The 18,866-nt window shown below is 52.1% G+C and overlaps 2 protein-coding genes and 1 pseudogene across 2 annotated transcripts in view; 1 reads left to right on the top strand and 2 right to left on the bottom strand.

Annotated features, from left to right (window-relative positions):
- RpL29 (ribosomal protein L29) overlaps positions 1-18,866 on the bottom strand; it is a 505,950-nt gene that overhangs the window by 105,812 nt on the left and 381,272 nt on the right. The window lies entirely within an intron of this gene.
- Positions 12,401-16,047, bottom strand: LOC144107430 (putative phosphorylase b kinase regulatory subunit alpha pseudogene; annotated as a pseudogene).
- Positions 16,970-17,752, top strand: LOC144107432 (histone-lysine N-methyltransferase SETMAR-like). Its single transcript, XM_077640424.1, has one exon. The coding sequence runs from the start codon at positions 16,970-16,972 to the stop codon at positions 17,750-17,752; it is 783 nt and encodes a 260-aa protein (XP_077496550.1).

The following is an 18,866-nucleotide window of genomic DNA, read 5'->3' on the forward strand; positions in this document are numbered from 1 at the left end:
GCGCCATTCTTTATGGAGGAGCCCTCCACGGGTGTACACTGTACCGAGCGCATATAGACGCCTGCACGAACTGCCGCGTCCCAGGCCACCGGGCGGATGTTTGTGTCCACCCAAGATCTCATAAATGTCCCCGCTGCGGGAAATCCCATCCCAAAGAAGATGTGCCATCATGTACCCCCAGCTGCATTCTCTGTGGGGGCCCACATATGACCGGAACTGGGAACTGCAAAGCACGGGGCCGTAAACTAGCGTCCCCGAGGAACGCTCTCTCTCCTCCGTCTAAACCGCGACTGTCTCGTCATGATCAACAAAGCACAGCACCAAACGGACGCGGCTCGACGGCTTCCCGGTCAACTGCCAGAAACCGACAGAACAGCAGCAAAAACTCCTCACGTCTCACTTGGGAAGACCGCGTTTCCGGAAACGCCACCCGTCATCTTCCGCCATCCCAGTCCTCCCAAGAAGATTCGAGAAACCAGGATCTCCGGGCCTTGCGCGACGAGGTAAGCCGTCTCTCCTCCCTTTTAAGCACCCCCACCCCTTTTCTGCCTACTCAGCCCGCTCCCCCTCTGGTTAACCCGACCTCCCCATCCTCAGACACTTTGAGCACCCCTCATGCAAAGAAGCAGCGCACCTCAGACGCCCCACCACCTCCCATACCCCTAAAAATAGACACTAAATTCGCTGCACTGAATGCCAAATTTGACCGCAAACTAAGAGCTAGATGCCCGCCTTGAGGCCAGATTCAATCACCTTGCCGCCACCGTCACTGAAAAACTTGAGCATTGCATGGAGGCTACGCTTACCAAAATCGCTTCACCCAAATTCAGACCACTTCTACTCCCACCCCTACCTACGCAAGCGCAAACTTGGAACTGCCGCGGTTTCCGAGCCTAGCGCGCACCTCTGCAACTTCTTCCCACCCTCACGCCAACTCCCCATGTACTTCTTCTCCAGGAGACTGCACACCGGGCAACCCTCCCCAGCTACACATCTACACACTCAGACACCACTAGGAAACCCAGGGCGTCCACACTCATCCACCGCATCCTCACCTATAAAACTCATCACATCACGTCTGAGACACACTGCGTGATCACTGAACTTATAAATAACACACATTTTCTTCCTTCAATCTCTATAGCAAATATATACCAACCCCGTCCCAGCCGATGGCCTCGTTATAATCACTTCTGCGAGTGCTACACCACCTAGCAGCGAAACATCCTCTGCTAATCGGTGGGGACTTCAACTGTCAGCATACTGACTGGGGATACACGACCACGACACATCGAGGTCGCAGGCTGTGGCTGCTCCTGCAAAACCTCCAACCCACTGCTAACAACACGTTTCAGATGCCCACGCGGATCGGCAACAGTGTCAGCATGGACACCAGTCCGGACCTGACGCTGAGCCGCTACATCCGCGGTGTTACCTGGAACAGAACTCAACATACATTGGGCAGTGATCATTACATTATACAAATCACTGTCCCGTACAAACCACCCTGTCGCTCCTATAGAACACATAAACTGGTTAACTGGGATGCACTTCGCGCTGCACGCACCGCCCACCCAGACACTCCCATCACAGACATCGACGCCTGAGTGCAATCACTCAAGAGCATGACGTTCACCACAACAGGCAACACATTGAAACGACCACCGAAACCCCTACCCTTGACACACGCCTAGCCCAACTCTGGGAGGCTTATCACAGCCGCCTCGCACGCTGGAAAGGCAATAAATATGACACCTAAAAAGCGGCTGGCCGCGCTGCAGGCACAAATCCAACAACACTCGGAGGAGCTCTGCCGATCCATCTGGGGACAGATATGTGACGGCATCGCCGGAAACCTGTCAAGCAAACGCGCATGGCGACTCCTCCGTCACCTCATCGATCCCACAAACACCAAATCATCAACACAACACCACCTGACATGCCTCACACACCAACATATTGACGATCCCGAGGCCTTCAGAAACACACTTCAGAACACATACATCTCTCCGGGTGCCCCCACACCTCTACCCACCTACACAGGACCAGCCAATCCAACACTCGACACAGACATCACTGAGACGGAAGTCAGAGCGGCCCTCCTGACACTCCGAACCAACTCCGCACCTGGTGCAGACCAAATCACAAACTCCATGCTCCGTAATCTGGACGACCAATCGACCACCCAAATTACGCAATACTTCAACCAGTGCTGGAGGGAGGGTATCCTCCCGCAGTCCTGGCGCCAGGCGAAGGTAATATTCGTACCAAAACCCAACAAAATACACTTCAAAACTTTCGCCCGAGTTCGCTAACCTCATGCCTCGGAAAGCTCCTCGAGCATGTTGTGTTAGCGAGACTCACAACGCTCATGGCAGACAACAATCTATACCCGCATAGCATGGTGGGACTCCGCCCCATCTGTCCGCACAGGACGCCATGCTGCAACTCACACTTGACATTTTCGACCCGCTTCTGCCTGGTCACACAAAGGCAGTGTTAGCTTTGGATCTCTCCAATGCTTTTGATCGCATCGACTGCCCTATCTTCATTGAATATGGGCGCGCGCACGTTCACCTACATTCAAGCATTCCTTACTGACCGCAGCAGTTGTGGCAAAATCGGAAGAGGTAGCGTCAATCAAACCAGTAGTAATAGTAACAATAAAATTTGATTTGAGGATAGTGCGCAAACAAAAAAAATTGGAAATCGGTTGAATTGTTATAGCCAAGACTGGCCAAAAAGTGGCGCCAAACTTGAAAACGCCGGAAGTTTGGGACCACTAGCCCGGGGGTGTGGGTGGAGCCAGCCGTAGCGCCAAATTTGAACACCCGAAATGAATACTCAGATGATACGAAGGAAAATGCGCAGTTTGTCGAAATCCAATTAATTAATCATTTAATGAAAAGTGTTACGGGGAATTAATGATGTAGCGGTGGGGCGCGGAGCGATGCCACGCCAACCGTGAAATGAGTATACCGCTTCTATGTGCGTCGAAGCATCCGCGTCGCTCCTACGCCATTGGCGGTTCGCCGAAGTGACGTCACGATCGCGTGAGAGAGACGGAGCGACGATATAGCGACGGCGCACCAAAAAAAAAAAAAACTTCAAATGAGTATACGGCCCCTTCCATTTTGGCGCGCCGTTTGTACGCCAGTCGTTCTCGCGTGCTCATGCCGTGGTGCTTAATTGCGCGTTGTGTGGGCTGTGGCATCATGTTTAAGCCGTCTGTGCCATCGCATAGTGCAGCTTCAACGTCCAGACAGCATGTACAGAGAGTCAGAGAGAGGCGCCGAGGAGCCGTCAGTGCTTTCCGCAGTGATCTCGAATTTTTTTTTGTTCAGAGCAGGGGTCTTAATACGCTGCCCACCGGCCTTTATGCAGGCCGTCCAAATTTCATATTTTATTCTGAAAGCCGGCTTAAACGAGTTTTTTACGCAATATTTTTTTGAAGGGAAAAGCTTTTCGAGCCGTCAGCGGGGCCGCAAGTTTGAGCTTGAATGTAGCTGGAGGTCACACGAGGATATTACGCGTCTCACATATCTCGGTGTACGCCCGAACCGCGCCGTAAGGGATGGCAAGTGAAATGAAGTTGGTTTTAAGGAAAGGAAATGACGGCTGTCTCACATACATTGGTGGACGCCCGAACCGCGCGGCAATGGAAGAAAAATGAAAGCTGCTTTTTTTAAAAAAAGGAAATGACTTGCACCATTTTCTTTCCCCAAATGAGCAATTTCTTTTTCAATTTGCCTTTCTGAAATTATCTGCACGAAGTGCTCCAGGACCATCTCCTCATGTACACCGACGGCTCAGTGGCCCGCGACAGCTGCTCCCTTGCAGCGGCGGCTACCATCCCCGTCCTGCGACTGCAAAGCCAGCAACACGCAACCTTCCTGGGCTCCTCCACCACGGAAAAGTTGATGGGGATCCGGCTCGGGCTGGACCTGCTGCTCACCCTCGGCCCTCTGCCGCCCAGGAGTGCTCTGCTGTGTGACTCCCGCGCCGCCCTCAGCCGCCTGCAATCTAACGGCCGCGGTAGCCCACTAGTGCGGGAAATTCGCTCGCGCATCGAGCGCCTCGCGCAGAGAGGTTGTGCCGTGCGTGCACAGTGGGTGCCCGGTCACTGCGGAATCGCAGACAATGAAGAAGCTGTCGACCTCGCGACCGCTGCACGCCAACTACCTTCCAGCGATCTGCCCCTTGCGCTGGAGGACGTGCGTGCGGCCATCCACGACCATCTCCGAAAGCAGCATCCCGACCCACGCATCGCAGGAGGTGAGCGCATCGACAGTATCCCCGGCTGTCGCGCACTTACGTGGTCACGCTCCCCCTATCCTCTCATCCTGTCCCCTCACCTTTTTTCACATTATTTCTCCATTGTGCCTGCCATCCTTTATTTCCGCTGCCCCAGCTCAGGTGCTTCCCTCTAGCGATGACAGATGCCGGGGCTAGCAAAAATCTTTCCTTCCTTTTTACTATTATTTACTATTATTATGTAAAGCTAACACCCTATAATACCCTCATAAGGCCCATCCTTGTATACGGCACCATCATTTGGAGCCCCCATCAGTCTTACCTCAGCGATCAACTCGGAAAAATTCAAAATAAGGCCCTGCGGTTTATTTATTCCTGCTACTCACGTCATGACAGCGTATCTTCCCTGCGAGCTAAAGCGCGTATCCCTATCCTTGCTTGTCGGCGACGCGTTGCTTCGATGAAGTTTCTTTTTATTCTTTACGATGATCTTATAAGACTTGATAAAAATCTGTACATCAAGGCACCTTATCATCGTTCGAAGCGATTAAACCGTGAAAAATGCATCAGACCCATCCCAACGCGATGTAACACATATAAATTCTAATTTTTTTCCGTTAGCCATTGAAGAATGGAATAATCTGCCTCACGAATTCATGGACGACGTCTCTCTTGATATCTTTTTGAAAAACGTAGAGTCGTTTTTTGAAAAACAGATATTACAATAAAAAGAGCATCGTGTTGACCTGATTGTATCGCTTCGTGGTTTCGTCGTTCTCCTTTCCGGTGTTTTGAATGCACCGAAATGAACGTGTATAGCAATGCGCATGTCCTTTGACCGTTGATGGTCTCAGCCTACTTGCTATGGTCCTTTCTACTGCAGGCGCATGTTTTGTATCTCGTGTATGTTATACTGGATATGCTATTGTTTGTATAATTGTCCCATTATTTTGCCCGCTCCTATAAGAGCCTAACTAGGCTTACAGTATGCTTAAATAAAATTAATAAATAAAAAAACCACCACCACCACCGCCGCCGCCGCCGCCGCCACCGCCACCACCACCACCACCACCAACACCGCCACCGCCGCCGCCAGGATTTACGCGTCGTTTGGAACCGGATTAAGTTATATATCTCCGCGCGCATACAACGAGCAATAGTACAGTTTTGTAAATATCAGCAGCCCCGCCGCGGTGGCTCAGTGGTTAGGGCGCTCGACTACTGATCCGGAGTTCCCGGGCTCGAACCCGACCGCGGCGGCTGCGTTTTTATGGAGGAAAAACGCTAAGGCGCCCGTGTGCTGTGCGATGTCAGTGCACGTTAAAGATCCCCAGGTGGTCGAAATTATTCCGGAGCCCTCCACTACGGCACCTCTTTCTTCCTTTCTTCTTTCACTCCCTCTCTTATCCCTTCCCTTACGGCGCGGTTCAGGTGTCCAACGATATATGAGACAGATACTGCGCCATTTCCTTTCCCCCCAAAACCAATTATTATAAATATCAGCAAAGTTATATTAAATATATTCTGTCTCTTGTGAGCGCCTTTAATGTCGTTTCGAAGAAAGCAAGTGTTTAACAAATAACAAAAAAAAATGCCTACTGCTGTTTGTGTGTCAATATGACTATCTATGGAAATTTTTTTACCCGCCGCGGTGGCTCAGTGGCTAAGGCGCTCGGCTACTGAACCGGGGTAGCCGGTTTCGAACCCAACAGTGGCGGCCGCGTTTCGATGGAGACGAAACGCTATAAGGCGCCCGTGTACTGTGCGATGTCAGTGCACGTTACAAATCCCAAGTGGTCGAAATTATTCCGGAGCCATCCACTACGGCACCTCTTTCTTTCTATCTTCTTTCACTCCCTCCTTTATCCCTTCCCTTACGGCGCGGTTCAGGTGTCCGCCGATATATGACAGATACTGCGCCATTTCCTTTTTCCAAAAACCAATTATTATTATTATTATTATTATTATTATTATTATTATTATTGTTATATTTATTATTGTCAACGCGTAAGTCAATGGAGCTGGACCCGCAGCAGAGGCAGACGGCCTGCACATGGCGCCGACGAAAAAAGAAAACACAAGAAAACGGTCCTTTCCCGCTCGTTGCCTGGGCGACGGACAGGCGGGCCAATCATCGTTCAGAAAAGCGCCGAGCAGAGTCAGGCGAGGAGGATGTGCGAGAGTTCGCGGCGCGGCGGAAAAGTTCACATAAATGCGCTACTTTCGATATCAAGGGGTTTTAATCCGCGCTAGAGTCACTGGAAAATTATCCATTGACTCTACTCCGCGCTACTACGCTCATTCGGGCGTTTTAGACGCTGCGCTAAAACTATTTACTCGCGCTACGTTCCGCTGGTGCTCCGCTGGGGAACTACCAGCGGAGCGGAACGTAAATACGCTCAGCTAAAAGTCTCTATTGAGTGAGTTGAGTCGATGTGCTTTCCTCGGGAAGTGTTGCAGAGCCCCTTGAAGGAGAAAAATGAGGAAATTACTGAGCTGTCAGATCAGAAGTGGCTTCGTTCCCTTGCGTTTCTCACCGACATATGTGATAACCTGAACATCCTGAACGTAAATTAAACTTCAGAAAAAAAACGACAAAAAACATAACGAAAATGACCGATGACGTTTCTGCATTTCAAGATAAGTTACAATTTTGACAACGCCAGATAAAAGCGAATATGATGTTGAGTCCGTGTTGCAAAATGGAGCTTATTAAACTTCGCGCAAGCACCACATTACGAAAGAAGTTTGAAGACGTAGGTGTCACGGTGTTTTACGCTTTTTCAGATAGGACAATTTTTCCAGTTCTGCGGCACCAATAGTTTGTACATATTACTTCTCCCCGTATCCTCTCTTCCTGCCCCTCACCTCTTTCATTTCATTTCTCCATTCTGCCTGCTGTCCTTTATTTCCGCTGCCCCAGCTCAGATGCTTCAGTATCGATGGCAGATGCCGGGGCTAGCAAAAATCTTTTCCTTCCTTTTTACTATTATTTTTAATAAAACCACTACCACCACCACCAAGCGACGGGGATAGTTGCCATCTTCGGGAGCACAGACTTGCGCGAGCACCTCTTTTCTTTATAGAAAGGGAACAAATCTGCTCTGCGTGCAAGGATGACATACGACCACCTCGTAGCCACCATGTGAATCGTCACCTCACAAGACCTCGCGCCGGATATTGCATTCCTTGTTGCTGCTAAGCGTTGTAAAACCTCAAGCCAGCAGCGTGCTTAGAAATGAAGGGTAATTCCTGCGATTAAATATAAAATCTCGTCTTGACAATGCCAGTTATCTCTGTAGTTTCTTTTATTTAACACACTGCAAGGTTGACACTATTAACAAACGCTAAAAAATGCCATTGTGATTGACCCCCTCTTCCGCCTCCGGCTTCTGGCTTGAGGGAGACAAAATTTTTCAATGCAGCAAGCATGGCAATATGATTGGATTGGTTTTATAAGGTTTACCGCCTCAAATCGACTAAGGTTATGAGGGCCGTCGGAGTGGAGGGCTCCGGAAAATTCCGACCACCTGTGGTTCTTTAACGTGCAAAGGAATCGCAGAGTACAGGGACCTCTAGCATTTCGCCTCCATCGAAATGCGACCGCCGCGGCCGGGATCGAACCCGCTTCTTTCGGGCCAGCAGCCGAGCACCATGGCTATATGAGCTTGAGACCTCTGGTGTAGAGTGCGGTAGCACCATGCAAGATGTGAACTGCGGTCGACAGCGGCATCTGTTGCAAAACATTGAGGGCGAAATTCTAGCTCACAGGCGACGCTGAACACCCGTTTGTGTATGGTGGCTACCGCGGTTCTAGCAGAGTTGGACGCGATAGCAGCAGCAGTGGTCTCGAGAACGGCCGCAGCAGCAGCCGTCGGGTGGTAGTGGCAAACTTCTGCAGGTGGCAGCACCTGCACGGGAGTGGTGGCGGGAAATTCAAGCCACCTCACTGTGCTTTTTTCGACTGCGCTTTCCTGGACGAGCGCTCCCGAGGAGTCTCCTCCGGCGGGGACTCATTTCTGGGACGTCGCCTGTTTCTGGAACACACAGCGCAGCGCGGGACAGGAGGATCAGATGGTGTGGGGTTATAGCCCCATCAAGTGGCCATGAGCCCGTGGCGTTCGGCGACTTCTAAGGCTCTTGTCACAGCCCGGATCTGTGTGTCCGAGTCGGAACGGAGTAATGCGGCCTTCCACTGGTCTGGATTCGAGAGCTGCAAACCTCGCGGAGGGGAGTCCTGAGGGCAAGCCCAGAGTATGTCTGATAGAGTGGCATGTTGGGCACATAGTTGACAGGAGGGAGAGTAGAGCTCAGGGTGTATGCGGGCATATATCGCGGGGTTGGGGAAGGTGTTCGTTTGGAGTTGCCTCCACGCAACCTCTTGGGGTTTGGTTAGAGAAATATGTGCGGGGGAATATAGAAGTCTACTTAAGCGGTAGTGCATGGTTATGTCATGAAATGTAACCATACGATCTCTCGCCGTCCGCAGGACGGGCGACACCACATCCCGGTCGACGAGTCCTCGGGTATGATTGTGGGCCGCCCCGTTCACTGGATGGGATGAGTGCGCAGGGACCCAGGGGCCAGATTACGTAACTGTCAATTAAAAAAATTGTCAACAACTTGTCACAAAGGTGTCAATAAGCCTCGCTCCTATTGGTCGGTCGTGGCCGGCGGCCATATTGCTTTTTTGCGTCATGGGTGGCTGCAGATGACGTCACGGATGTGGCAGAACTGATGACATTGTACACCTAATTATGCAGCCGCTATTAGACAGTTCTTTATCACAGTTTTGAGGCCGTCAATTTGATCGTTGCCTTTGTGACAGAAAATGGCGGCGGTGTACGCGGAGATACGACTGAGGCGGCTGCGCTGGCGCGAGCAACGGCGAAGGAGGGCGCACAAAGACGCGTTCGACTTGCCGGACGAGCTGTTTGACGCCTTTTTCGACTGGAGAAGCAGACTGTGGAGTGGCAGTGCAACGAGTGCGCTGTCGGTGCGGCGGCAGGTGCTGTGTGCACTGCGGTTCTTTGCCACGGGCGGCTTTCAGGATGCCGTTGGTAGCGAGGTGCACGTCACGTCGGCATCGCACAACCGACGGTGAGCAAATGCGTACAGCGGGTGTTGGAGGCAATTTGTAAAGTTGGTGAGCAGAAGGGGTGGGTTCCGTCGTCACCTCTGTGACACACAGCTGCATATAAATAAGAAACGCTTATGCTGGCAAATCACATTATTTTTCCCAGCAAATGGCACTTCGCGGTCGTCTGCTGTTTCCCAAGGGGAAAGAAACAAACAACCACTCGTCACATACTGCAACACCTCACATTTTGGCATTTTTGCCACAGATCGAAAGAGCCGAAAAACACAGACTTCAACAAGTTGTCTTCGTCGATTTCGTTCCATGCGCTCCTTGCAAGTTCGCTAGGTAGGCACGTAGCCTTCACTGCATTGTTTGAAATTTTTCTGCGCACTCAGGTCAACCGCACAGTAGCTCGATTCCAGACGCCGCGCAAAAAAACAATAACACGGCGTGAAACAGCTGCTTTCGTGCAAAGCGGCCTTTTTACTGCCGTCAGCACACCCCCGCGGCACCGAAGGTTACCCACCAGCCAATTTAATTGGACAACTCCGAACGCGTTTTGTTTTGCTTAATATTTTCTAACTTTAAACACAACGCTTTGGCAAAATAAAATGTTAGTTATTTTCATCGTTGCTCATTTCTTATTTCTTTTTACTAAAAATTAAGCAGACGATGCGTCGAATGCTCTCGGGGCGCCGCCCTGCTGTAATTGGCTGATTCCTCGTTGCGTCACGTGGTGACGTCTCATCGTGTCGTCATTTTGACGTCACTGTCAATAACTTCTGATAAAATTTGTCACAGTTGCGTAATCTGGCCCCAGCTCAATTGGATCGGGCGGAGTTGGTCCTTGGCGGAATGGAGGAGAGATAGGGTGACGGGGGAGACCCGGCCTTCGGCGAAATGAAGAATCGCAGATTTAAAGTTGCCGAAGATGGTTTCTGCAGAGGTGGAGACCATCGCCAAGGCCATGGCCGCCTCCTCGGGCTCTTCAGACGATCTGACGGGAATGGAGCACGCAACCAACGGCCGTCCACAGTAGTTTACAACCGCGAGCGAAAAAGCATCGCGATCGGAGTATTTGGCGACGTCGACATAGACCGCTGTCTGATCTGTTAAATACTTTTTATGCAAAGATACAGCCCTGTCCTTGCGGCGAGCGACATGGCACTCTGGGTGCATGTTTTTCGGGAGAGGGGTAACGATAAGGTTGGTGCGGATATGGGACGGAAAATGGCCCTTGTCGGCGACGGTCGTTTCGAAGCTTCTTCCAAGCTTGTCGAGTATGTGACGTCCCGTGGAGGTGTGGGTGAGACGCTCGTACTGAGAGGTGAGATGAGCTTCCGAGAGCTCCGTTACAGTGTTGTAGACCCCTAATGCCAGTAGCTTATACGTGGGGGTCCGGTGGGGGAGATGGAGAGCCGCCTTGTATGCCTGTCAGCGCGGGACAAAAAAGGCGATAGCGAAGAGAGCGCGATTGGATTGGATTGGAGCAAACTTTATTTGTGCCTGATGTTGGGCGTGGTTGCGTGTGGTTGCGTGAAGGCAGGACGCGCGGCATATGCATATGCATATGTATAGGCATATGTAGCGCTAATGTCATTGTGGTCTAGTAGCGGAAAACATAGATTCGCTTATTACATATGGGGGCACTTCGCGGCACTAGAGGCCGTTTTCCGAGGAGCTGTTTAGCAAGGTCATGCTGCTTTCTGGGAGCATAATACGCTGATTGCTTTGGTTTTATGGGGTTTACGTCCCAAAGCGACTTAGGCTACCAGGGTCGCCGTAGTGTAGGGCTCTGGATAAATTTAACCGTGTGGGGTTATTTAACGCGCGAGCTGACATGACACCTTTCGATAGTACCCGATTGTCAACTTTCCCCGATACGTTTGATGCCCTTGTTTTGGTTGCCATGTTTCCTTTATATTGCTGCCTTCCCTGTCGCAATAAATCATTTGGTTGCTAGTCAGCTCTTGTCCGTGCTAGTCAGCTCTTGTCCGTGTTCTCCTCTTGTGTCCTGTTTGTGAGCGCTGTTCACTCGGTTTCCATCGCCTTTCGGACACGTGTGGCAAGATTTTAATCAAATTTTGGCTCAAAAGCATCTCAAACTGCAACCTTATAGGTTAGGCTCGTGTAAGAAAGACAGTATATCATTTACGAGTTTTTTTCTGCAATTTCATTCTCAACGGCTCAGTACCCAACTGCTCCCGGCTTGTTTCACAGCTTTGTAAGCCGCGAGTTCAACAAAAAAGCATAAAGGATTGCAAACCTTAAGTTTACGCATACACAGGAGAGATTGAAATTATTTTAATAGGAAACTACAAATGCAGTTTTTCGCTTTCAAAAATGCAGCGCTAACCAATTGTGCCACAAACCGGATTGAGAATGCGTGCTTTTAATTGTGCTCTTATCATCCTTTCTCATTTTCTATTCTTCTATGTGGCGCTGCTTAGCCGGGAGCTGTGGGACTCTACCGTTGAGAGAACGGAAACATGCTACATGGGCTGACAATACACGTCGAAAACAGGTTGGATGTCCCATGCACTACGACATCCGCTTTCAAACATAAGCCACGGTGAAATCTTTGCTATCACTCGACACTGCCAGATAATCATGAGTACAGGTTCTAGGCAGTTCACATCAGTATCGACAGCGTCTGCCCAAAATACTCAAAATATTCGCTGCCGCGACAAATAACAGCTAAATTCAGTGCTTAAAGCGGCGTTGAGGAAATAAAACGCTATCAAGCGCCATTGGCGGTAATGTCAACCAAACATAACAAAGTCCAATTAAATGGTTGCCCAGTAGGCTTCCGTGCTACAAACATGCACCGCGATAAGTACGTCCGACATATCGTAGTGGCGACAGTACAGCATAAACGCTGCTGTGAGACAGCGCATTGCAAAACGAGTTCCTTATTGTCCACACTGAAGACGTCGACGTGCGTCAACTATGGCTCTCTCTTTCCGGAGCGACGCGAAATCTCACAAAAGGGTGTCATAACTCGTGTGGGAAGGTGTAGTCGCACCTCGCCCCCCCCCCCCCCCCCTAAAAAAAAATACGCCGTGATCAAGACACGGGGCAGTCCGCCAGTGCGTTGGTCAGCTGGTGGAATTGGTATGCCAACGCACGGACCAGGTAGGTCATGGTGCCGAAGGCACCACTGGGCGCCGAGTCGTAGAAGCGCTCGCAAATGCCCACCGTGGCCTCGCATGGGACGAGCGGCGGCGACACGCAGCAGCAGAGCGTCGCGTCTCCCCCCCACTGGCGCTGGTCTTCGAGGAAGAGGGTGTGGGCCCGCTGCACGATGCGCTCGACGTCCACCGGCTCCTGGAACCTGTCCATGGTCCCGGTGTCGACGGCCATGCTGAGGACCATGAGCGTCTCCACCAGCAGCTGCCGGTACTCGGGCTCGGGGATCCTGTTCAGCATCTCCTCGACTCGGAGCGCGAACTTGAACTCTCCGGCCGTCATCTCCCTGGTGAGGCCCCACGGCAAGCACTGGCCGCGAATCCACACTCCTGGGCAGCGCTCGAGGACGGCCCAGACGCACGAGTAGAAGCCCACGGGCACGCGGTTTAAGGCGCCATCCAGACGCCTTCTCCGCCGCCAAAGGCCGTGCTGGTTATCTGCCGGCGCCTCTGATAAGGCTTCGCTCATCTCTGCGCCGTGTACAAACGTTTGCGCAATGCTACGCTTGTACGTTGCGAAGCTGTTGTGCGCTGAGTCCGGCGCCGAGATGGTTTGCAGGCCGGTGAGTTCGCGGCCGCTCAGGATGGTTAGCAGCAGGGACTGCATCTCGTACGGGCTCAGACTCAGCAGCAGTTCGGCACTGTCCTGGTCATTGTCCCTAGCAGTGCGCGCCAGTTCAGACGCCATCACCTGTATGATGAGCCCGACACGCAGACGAAGCATCTCGCGGAATAAGTGCGGGTCCGTTTGGATGAACATGGCCAGGTAAGCGAGCAACTCCTGCGTGAGCATGGCCATGCTTTGGTCTCCCCTGTGCACGTCGCTGATGATGTTACGCAGCTCCTTGTTGGAGAGTGGTCGCGTGATGACTTGCTCGCTATGCGGAGGCATGCCCACCGTGACCTGTTTTTGCCGCACGAGCAGGTCAGTCACGGACTTGGCAAGATCCTCGACTCGCTTGCCCAGGGCCCCAGCGAAGTGACGGACGAGGCCCCATTTGTGTTCGTGGCAGGCGCGCTCGTAGAAGTCCTGAAAGAGGTTCCACACGGTGATCACCGTCTGGGGGTGACCCAAGCCGGTGTCCCAGTTGAAGCCCTTGTGAATGGACAGGTAGTGCAGGATATCGCCCTGCTCCTCCATCGATTCCGTGTCGCGGAGGGTGGTGAGCAGCTCGAAGTCGGTGACCTGGTCAAGCTGGAATTCGGAGACAGCACGGAAAGGCACCGGCTGGTCCTCGTCGTACGAAGACCTGCGTGAGACCAGCCGGGAAGGCAGCAGAGAGGCCTGCGCTGACGCTTGAAAACTGGCGAGTGTCGTGAATGGGTAGTCGCTGCCAGGACTCTCCTGGCCTGTCAGGGATCGGGACCGCCGGATGAGACCCGAGGCGACCGATTTCACCCGACCAGGAGTGGCAGAGGGACCTGCACCACTGGCGCGCTGTCGCGATGGGCTTCTCTGCGGTGCCAGTGATACTTTTCCCGGACTGCGGCTAGGAAGGCAACGAGACATCTCGCTTTCAAGGTAGTCGTGGACCAGGGTAGGCAGTGCATCTGGCTCGCCATACTCATAGTTCCTAAGGAAGTCCAGGCTGGCCACGGACGACGTCCTGATGAACTCCTGAATGCGGTTCAGGGAGACACGCGTGCCATGCACGTAACCACCGACGAGCTTCTTCAGAGTCTGGCGGAGGCTGATGGGCACCTTCTCGTCTTTCAGATGCCGTGAGCTGATGGTCACTACCATGGTGGGCCGTCCGGGCACGTTCCAGTGGGCACGAAGCATAGCAACGTCTGATCGAAGCGTGCTAGCAAAGAGGTCTACATCATTTACCAAGTGGAACTCCTCGCTGTCAAGATTCTGCGGCGTGAAGACGCACGTCCTATTCTTAACCTGGTATATCTTGCTGGTAGCCACTAGTCCGACGTCCTTAGATAGGCGCCCGGAGAGCGCCATCTTATTATGCCGTCCGAGGTGCGAGTACAGCTCGCCAAGCACGCGGGCAGGGTGAACTTCGAAAGGGTAAACTTCCGCCACTGTCTGAATGTCCGGGTGGATTTTGGAAATTTTTTCTTTCACTTTTTTGTCCTCAGCTAATAGAACCACTTGGACGACCAGTTCGGGCCTCTTCAGGGATCGGAAACGCCTGTTAAGTGGGTCCAGTTCTCCAGGAGCCAAGTATTCTTCCTCAAGAAGCTTACCCAGTACATACAGCGACTGGGCCCACATGAAGGGGATCTCTCCGATAGGCACCCGTGCCTGAGTGTGGGGCTGCTCGCATTCACGGTTCACCGCGTCTGCGGGAACCGCGTACATTTCGGGCACTAGTTTAAGGCCATCGTCGGTCTTGATCAGCACTCGGTCAAGAAGCTCAGTGTACTCGTCCACAACGTTCCTGTCTTCGCGGAAGCAAGCGTCGATGACAAGATAACAAAAGAAGAGGGGCCATTCGCACTCGATACCTTCGAATACTTGCAGCTCCCACGGCTCGTAGTGCAACCTTCTGGAGTCCTCGCGAGCTGTCTTGTACCCGTCCCTAAGAAACCGCTTGCAGCCATATGGCCCTTGAAGCTTACCCACTATGGTCGCTCGGGTTTCGCTGATGAGCTCAGGGTCGTCGACGGCGAATGCAGGGAATCCCACCACCGACAGGAGAGCCGCGTCCACTTCCTTGGAATTGGACTCCCTGGGCAGCATGGAGCGAAGCACCGCGTCGCACTTCTGCGTCTCGTCTGGAAGGACGTGGATGACGGAGGCTGGTCCGCCCCGGCATCCGAACAGATCCAGCTCACTCATGGCCTCGAGCGCTGCCTTGGCCGCGCCCACAGAACTCGCGTTGAGTTCGCGGATTCCCTGGTTGGTCTTGTCGCCACGCTCCCACATGCCAAAGTCCGGCACGCAGTACGCGTTCTCGATGTAGAACACCAGGTTCTGGATGAAGGCCACTTCGTCTAGATTGAAAATGACCTGAATTCCCGAGGCGGTGAGCTGGGCAAGGACGAGCAGGTACAGGGACGTGGCGTCGATCTGCAGGTGTCCCCAGTCCTGGTCGCCGACGCACGGGCCGCCAGTGGCGGCGTCGAACTTGGCGTGCAGGCAGTCGGTCGCGCTCTGCGTCTCCTTGAACCGCTCGAGCTTGTCCTTTTGGTTCATCATGGCCACGAGAAGCCCCCGCATCAGCTTAACGGAGCGGTGCTCGAGCTCGTAGGCCGTGGCCTTGTCCTCGTCAACGTCGGCGTTCTTCTTGTACGCCAAGGACAAGGCCCACATCGCGAGCACGCAGTACACGTTGTCGCGGACCCAGGCGTGGTGGCCGCTGAACTTGTGGCCCGGAATCAGCCCGGTCACGGGGTCCTGGTGCTCGACCACGGTGCGATACAGCATGTTGTAGAAGTAGTCCAGCCGACCTGTTCTGGGGTTCTGGCGACGGTGCATGGCCAAAGAGGAGTTTCCGCTACAGGCGCGCAGGAACAAGTCCACGTCAGGGGCTTTAAGACTAGTCCAGTCCGGGAGCTCGGCAAGCTACGACGTAGGCTAGAACGCGCCTGTGGTCCGGACCGCTCGCGCTTGCACGGACAGGCTTGGCACGAGGCACAGTTGTAACCTTTTCTTCTCCGCTTGCCCAAACCATGCTCCCGCGAGGGTCGAAGACCCGACGAACATCGTAGAGCTGATGATAGCGGGCGCTGTCTTCTATTAATGCATGGGCATACACACAGGTGTAAGTATATACCGTGCCTAAAAACCGGAAGTCACGCTGAGGGGTTGAGTATGAGAACAAAGAGCTGTGCGTTTGAAGCCCTTCCTAACTGCAGTACTTTCTTTTTTTCCTTTTTACAGTGCGCTGGTGAGCTGACTTTTGTTAAGTTTCAAATGAAGTCATGTTCAAACCTCCTTGTGCGTGTGTGGCATTTTTTTAAAAGCGTGGCCACAAGAAGAGCCATAAAATGAAGTCTCCCTCCGGCCATTCAATGTAATAATTTTAGCCGATGTGGCATGATGTGCTGTGCTATGTTATGCTATGGCATGTTATATTAGTAGTTAAGGATTTTAACGCCCCAAAGCTACTCAGGATAAGAGGGACGCCGTAGTGAAAGGCTCCGGATAATTGCCACCACTAGGGGTTCTTTAACGTGCACTGACATCGCACAGTAAACGGGCCTTTGGCATTTGGCCCACATCGCAATACGACCGCCGCGGCGGGGATCGAGCTCGCGTCTTCTTGGTCAGCAGCCGAGAACTATACGAGGTCTGTTAGAAAAGTATGCGACCTTATTTTTTTCCCGAACATTTGATGGATATGAAACAAGCGCGCTCGCATCAGCCGACCTTGAACCTTCGTGCGCATGCGCGAATTTTTTCCCGCCTGCCGACAACTTCAGTCGCTGGGACGCAGCGTTTGAGTGAGGTAGTGCGCAGTGATCTCTCCGGTTTTTTATTAGAAGGAAAATGGCGGAGCGACTGGAGCAGCACTACTGCATCAAATTTTGTGACAAGCTGAGTGACAGCCAAGTGGAAACCATTCGGAAGATTCAGACGGCTTTCGGTGACGATGCTATGAGCAGCACGCATATTAAGCAGTGGTACAACCGGTTTAAAGACGGCCGCACATCGGTGGAGAGCGAGCCGCGCTCCGGTCGGCCATCAACATGCCGAAATGACCAGGTCATTGCCGAAGTGAACGCTGTGGTGACGCGGGACCGTCGTGTGACTATCCGAGAAATTGTAGACCAGGTGGGAATCGGCACTTTTTCTGCACGCTCCATTATCACCAAAGATTTGGCCATGAAGAGAGTTGCGGCGAAATTCGTGCCGAAGCTGCTCACGATGGAGCAAAAGCAACTTCGCGTTAAAGTCTCACAGGCTATGCTAGATTTCACAAACAGTGACCCCGACTTCATGAACACCATAATCACTGGTGACGAGTCTTGGGTGTTCGGGTACGACCCGGAAACCAAATCCCAGTCGTCACAGTGGAAGCATTCCACGTCACCAAGACCAAAGAAGACCCGCCAAGTGCGCAGCAACGTCAAAGTTATGCTGTCTGCTTTCTTTGACTCCCGCGGTGTGGTACACCACGAGTACGCACCACGGAGCCAATCACTGAAGACTACTACAGGGATGTCCTCCGTCGCCTACGCGATGCTGTGCGGCGCAAGAGACCGGAGTTGTGGTCAGCAGGAAATTGGCGCATCCATCACAACAATCCTCCTGCACATTCCTCGCACTTGATTCAGACTTTTTTGGCGCAAACCAGACTTCCGTAGTTCAACAGGCTCCTTACACTCCTGATATGGCCCCCTGCGACTTCTGGCTGTTTCCCAAAATCGAGAGGCCATTGAAAGGAGCGCGATTTCAGACAAGAGACTGCATTATAGCTGCAACGACCGCTGAGCTAAACTCCATTCTGAAAGATGACTTCTCGGAATGCTTCCAACAATGGCAGCACCGCTGGGAGAAGTGTATGGAGTCCCAAGGAGACTAATTTGAGCGTGATTAGGGTGATACTTTCCTAACAGGCCTCGTACTCTTAGAAAAAAAGGTAGTAATACTAACTTTGGGGTAGTAACTGGTTGTCACATATTTTACTGTTAGTAACTGCAGCTAGTAACAGGAAACTAACAGTTACTAACCCATTGAGTTAGTAACGGCTGCTACCCACAGTTAGTAACGAGAAGCTACTAGTATTTACTAAGAAAATGAATAGAAACTTCACATATGTGCTAAGTTCTCCGTACGGTGTGCTGGTGTGGCTTGTAAAATTTGTGCATATTGGAAAAATAAAAAAAGCTACATAGTCAATTTGACTAATTCTCTAACCCTGCCAGAGCTATCCGAGTGTGCTGGCCGCAAATCACACACTAGGGTTTAGGCTTATTGCGCGTTACATGTACAAATTATGCGAGGTGATGACATCGAACAACCTTACCGGGCGCACACAAAGGTTCAGAATACAAGAAAATCACAAATCAGAAAGGTCACAAACGCGCACTGCGCGTGCACAGGTAAATCTTGTTACGGGCTAGTGGCTCCTGCCCGTTAAGCTAAGATACCAGCGTTAATTATGAAGTTGAGATTGTAGAAACAGCTTAGTCTACCTAATCGCACTCCCCTGCCGAAATGTTTAATTACAAAGCCAATTTATGGAGGCAAAACGCTAAGGCATCCGTGTGCTGTGCGATGTCAGTGCACGTTAAAGATCCCCAGGTGGTCGAAATTATTCTGGAGCCCTCCACTACGGCACCTCTTTCTTCCTTTCTTCTTTAACTCCCTACTTTATCACTTCCCTTACGGCGCGGTTCAGGTGTCCGCCGATATATGAGACAGACTGCGGCATTTCCTTCCC

The sequence above is a fragment of the Amblyomma americanum genome, chromosome 10 (genome assembly GCF_052857255.1).
Source record: "Amblyomma americanum isolate KBUSLIRL-KWMA chromosome 10, ASM5285725v1, whole genome shotgun sequence".
Taxonomy (NCBI): domain Eukaryota; kingdom Metazoa; phylum Arthropoda; class Arachnida; order Ixodida; family Ixodidae; genus Amblyomma; species Amblyomma americanum.

What these genes read in the sequence shown, in the direction of transcription:
- LOC144107432 (XM_077640424.1), top strand. Translation starts at nt 16,970, where the DNA reads ATGGCGGAGCGACTGGAGCAGCACTACTGCATCAAATTTTGTGACAAG.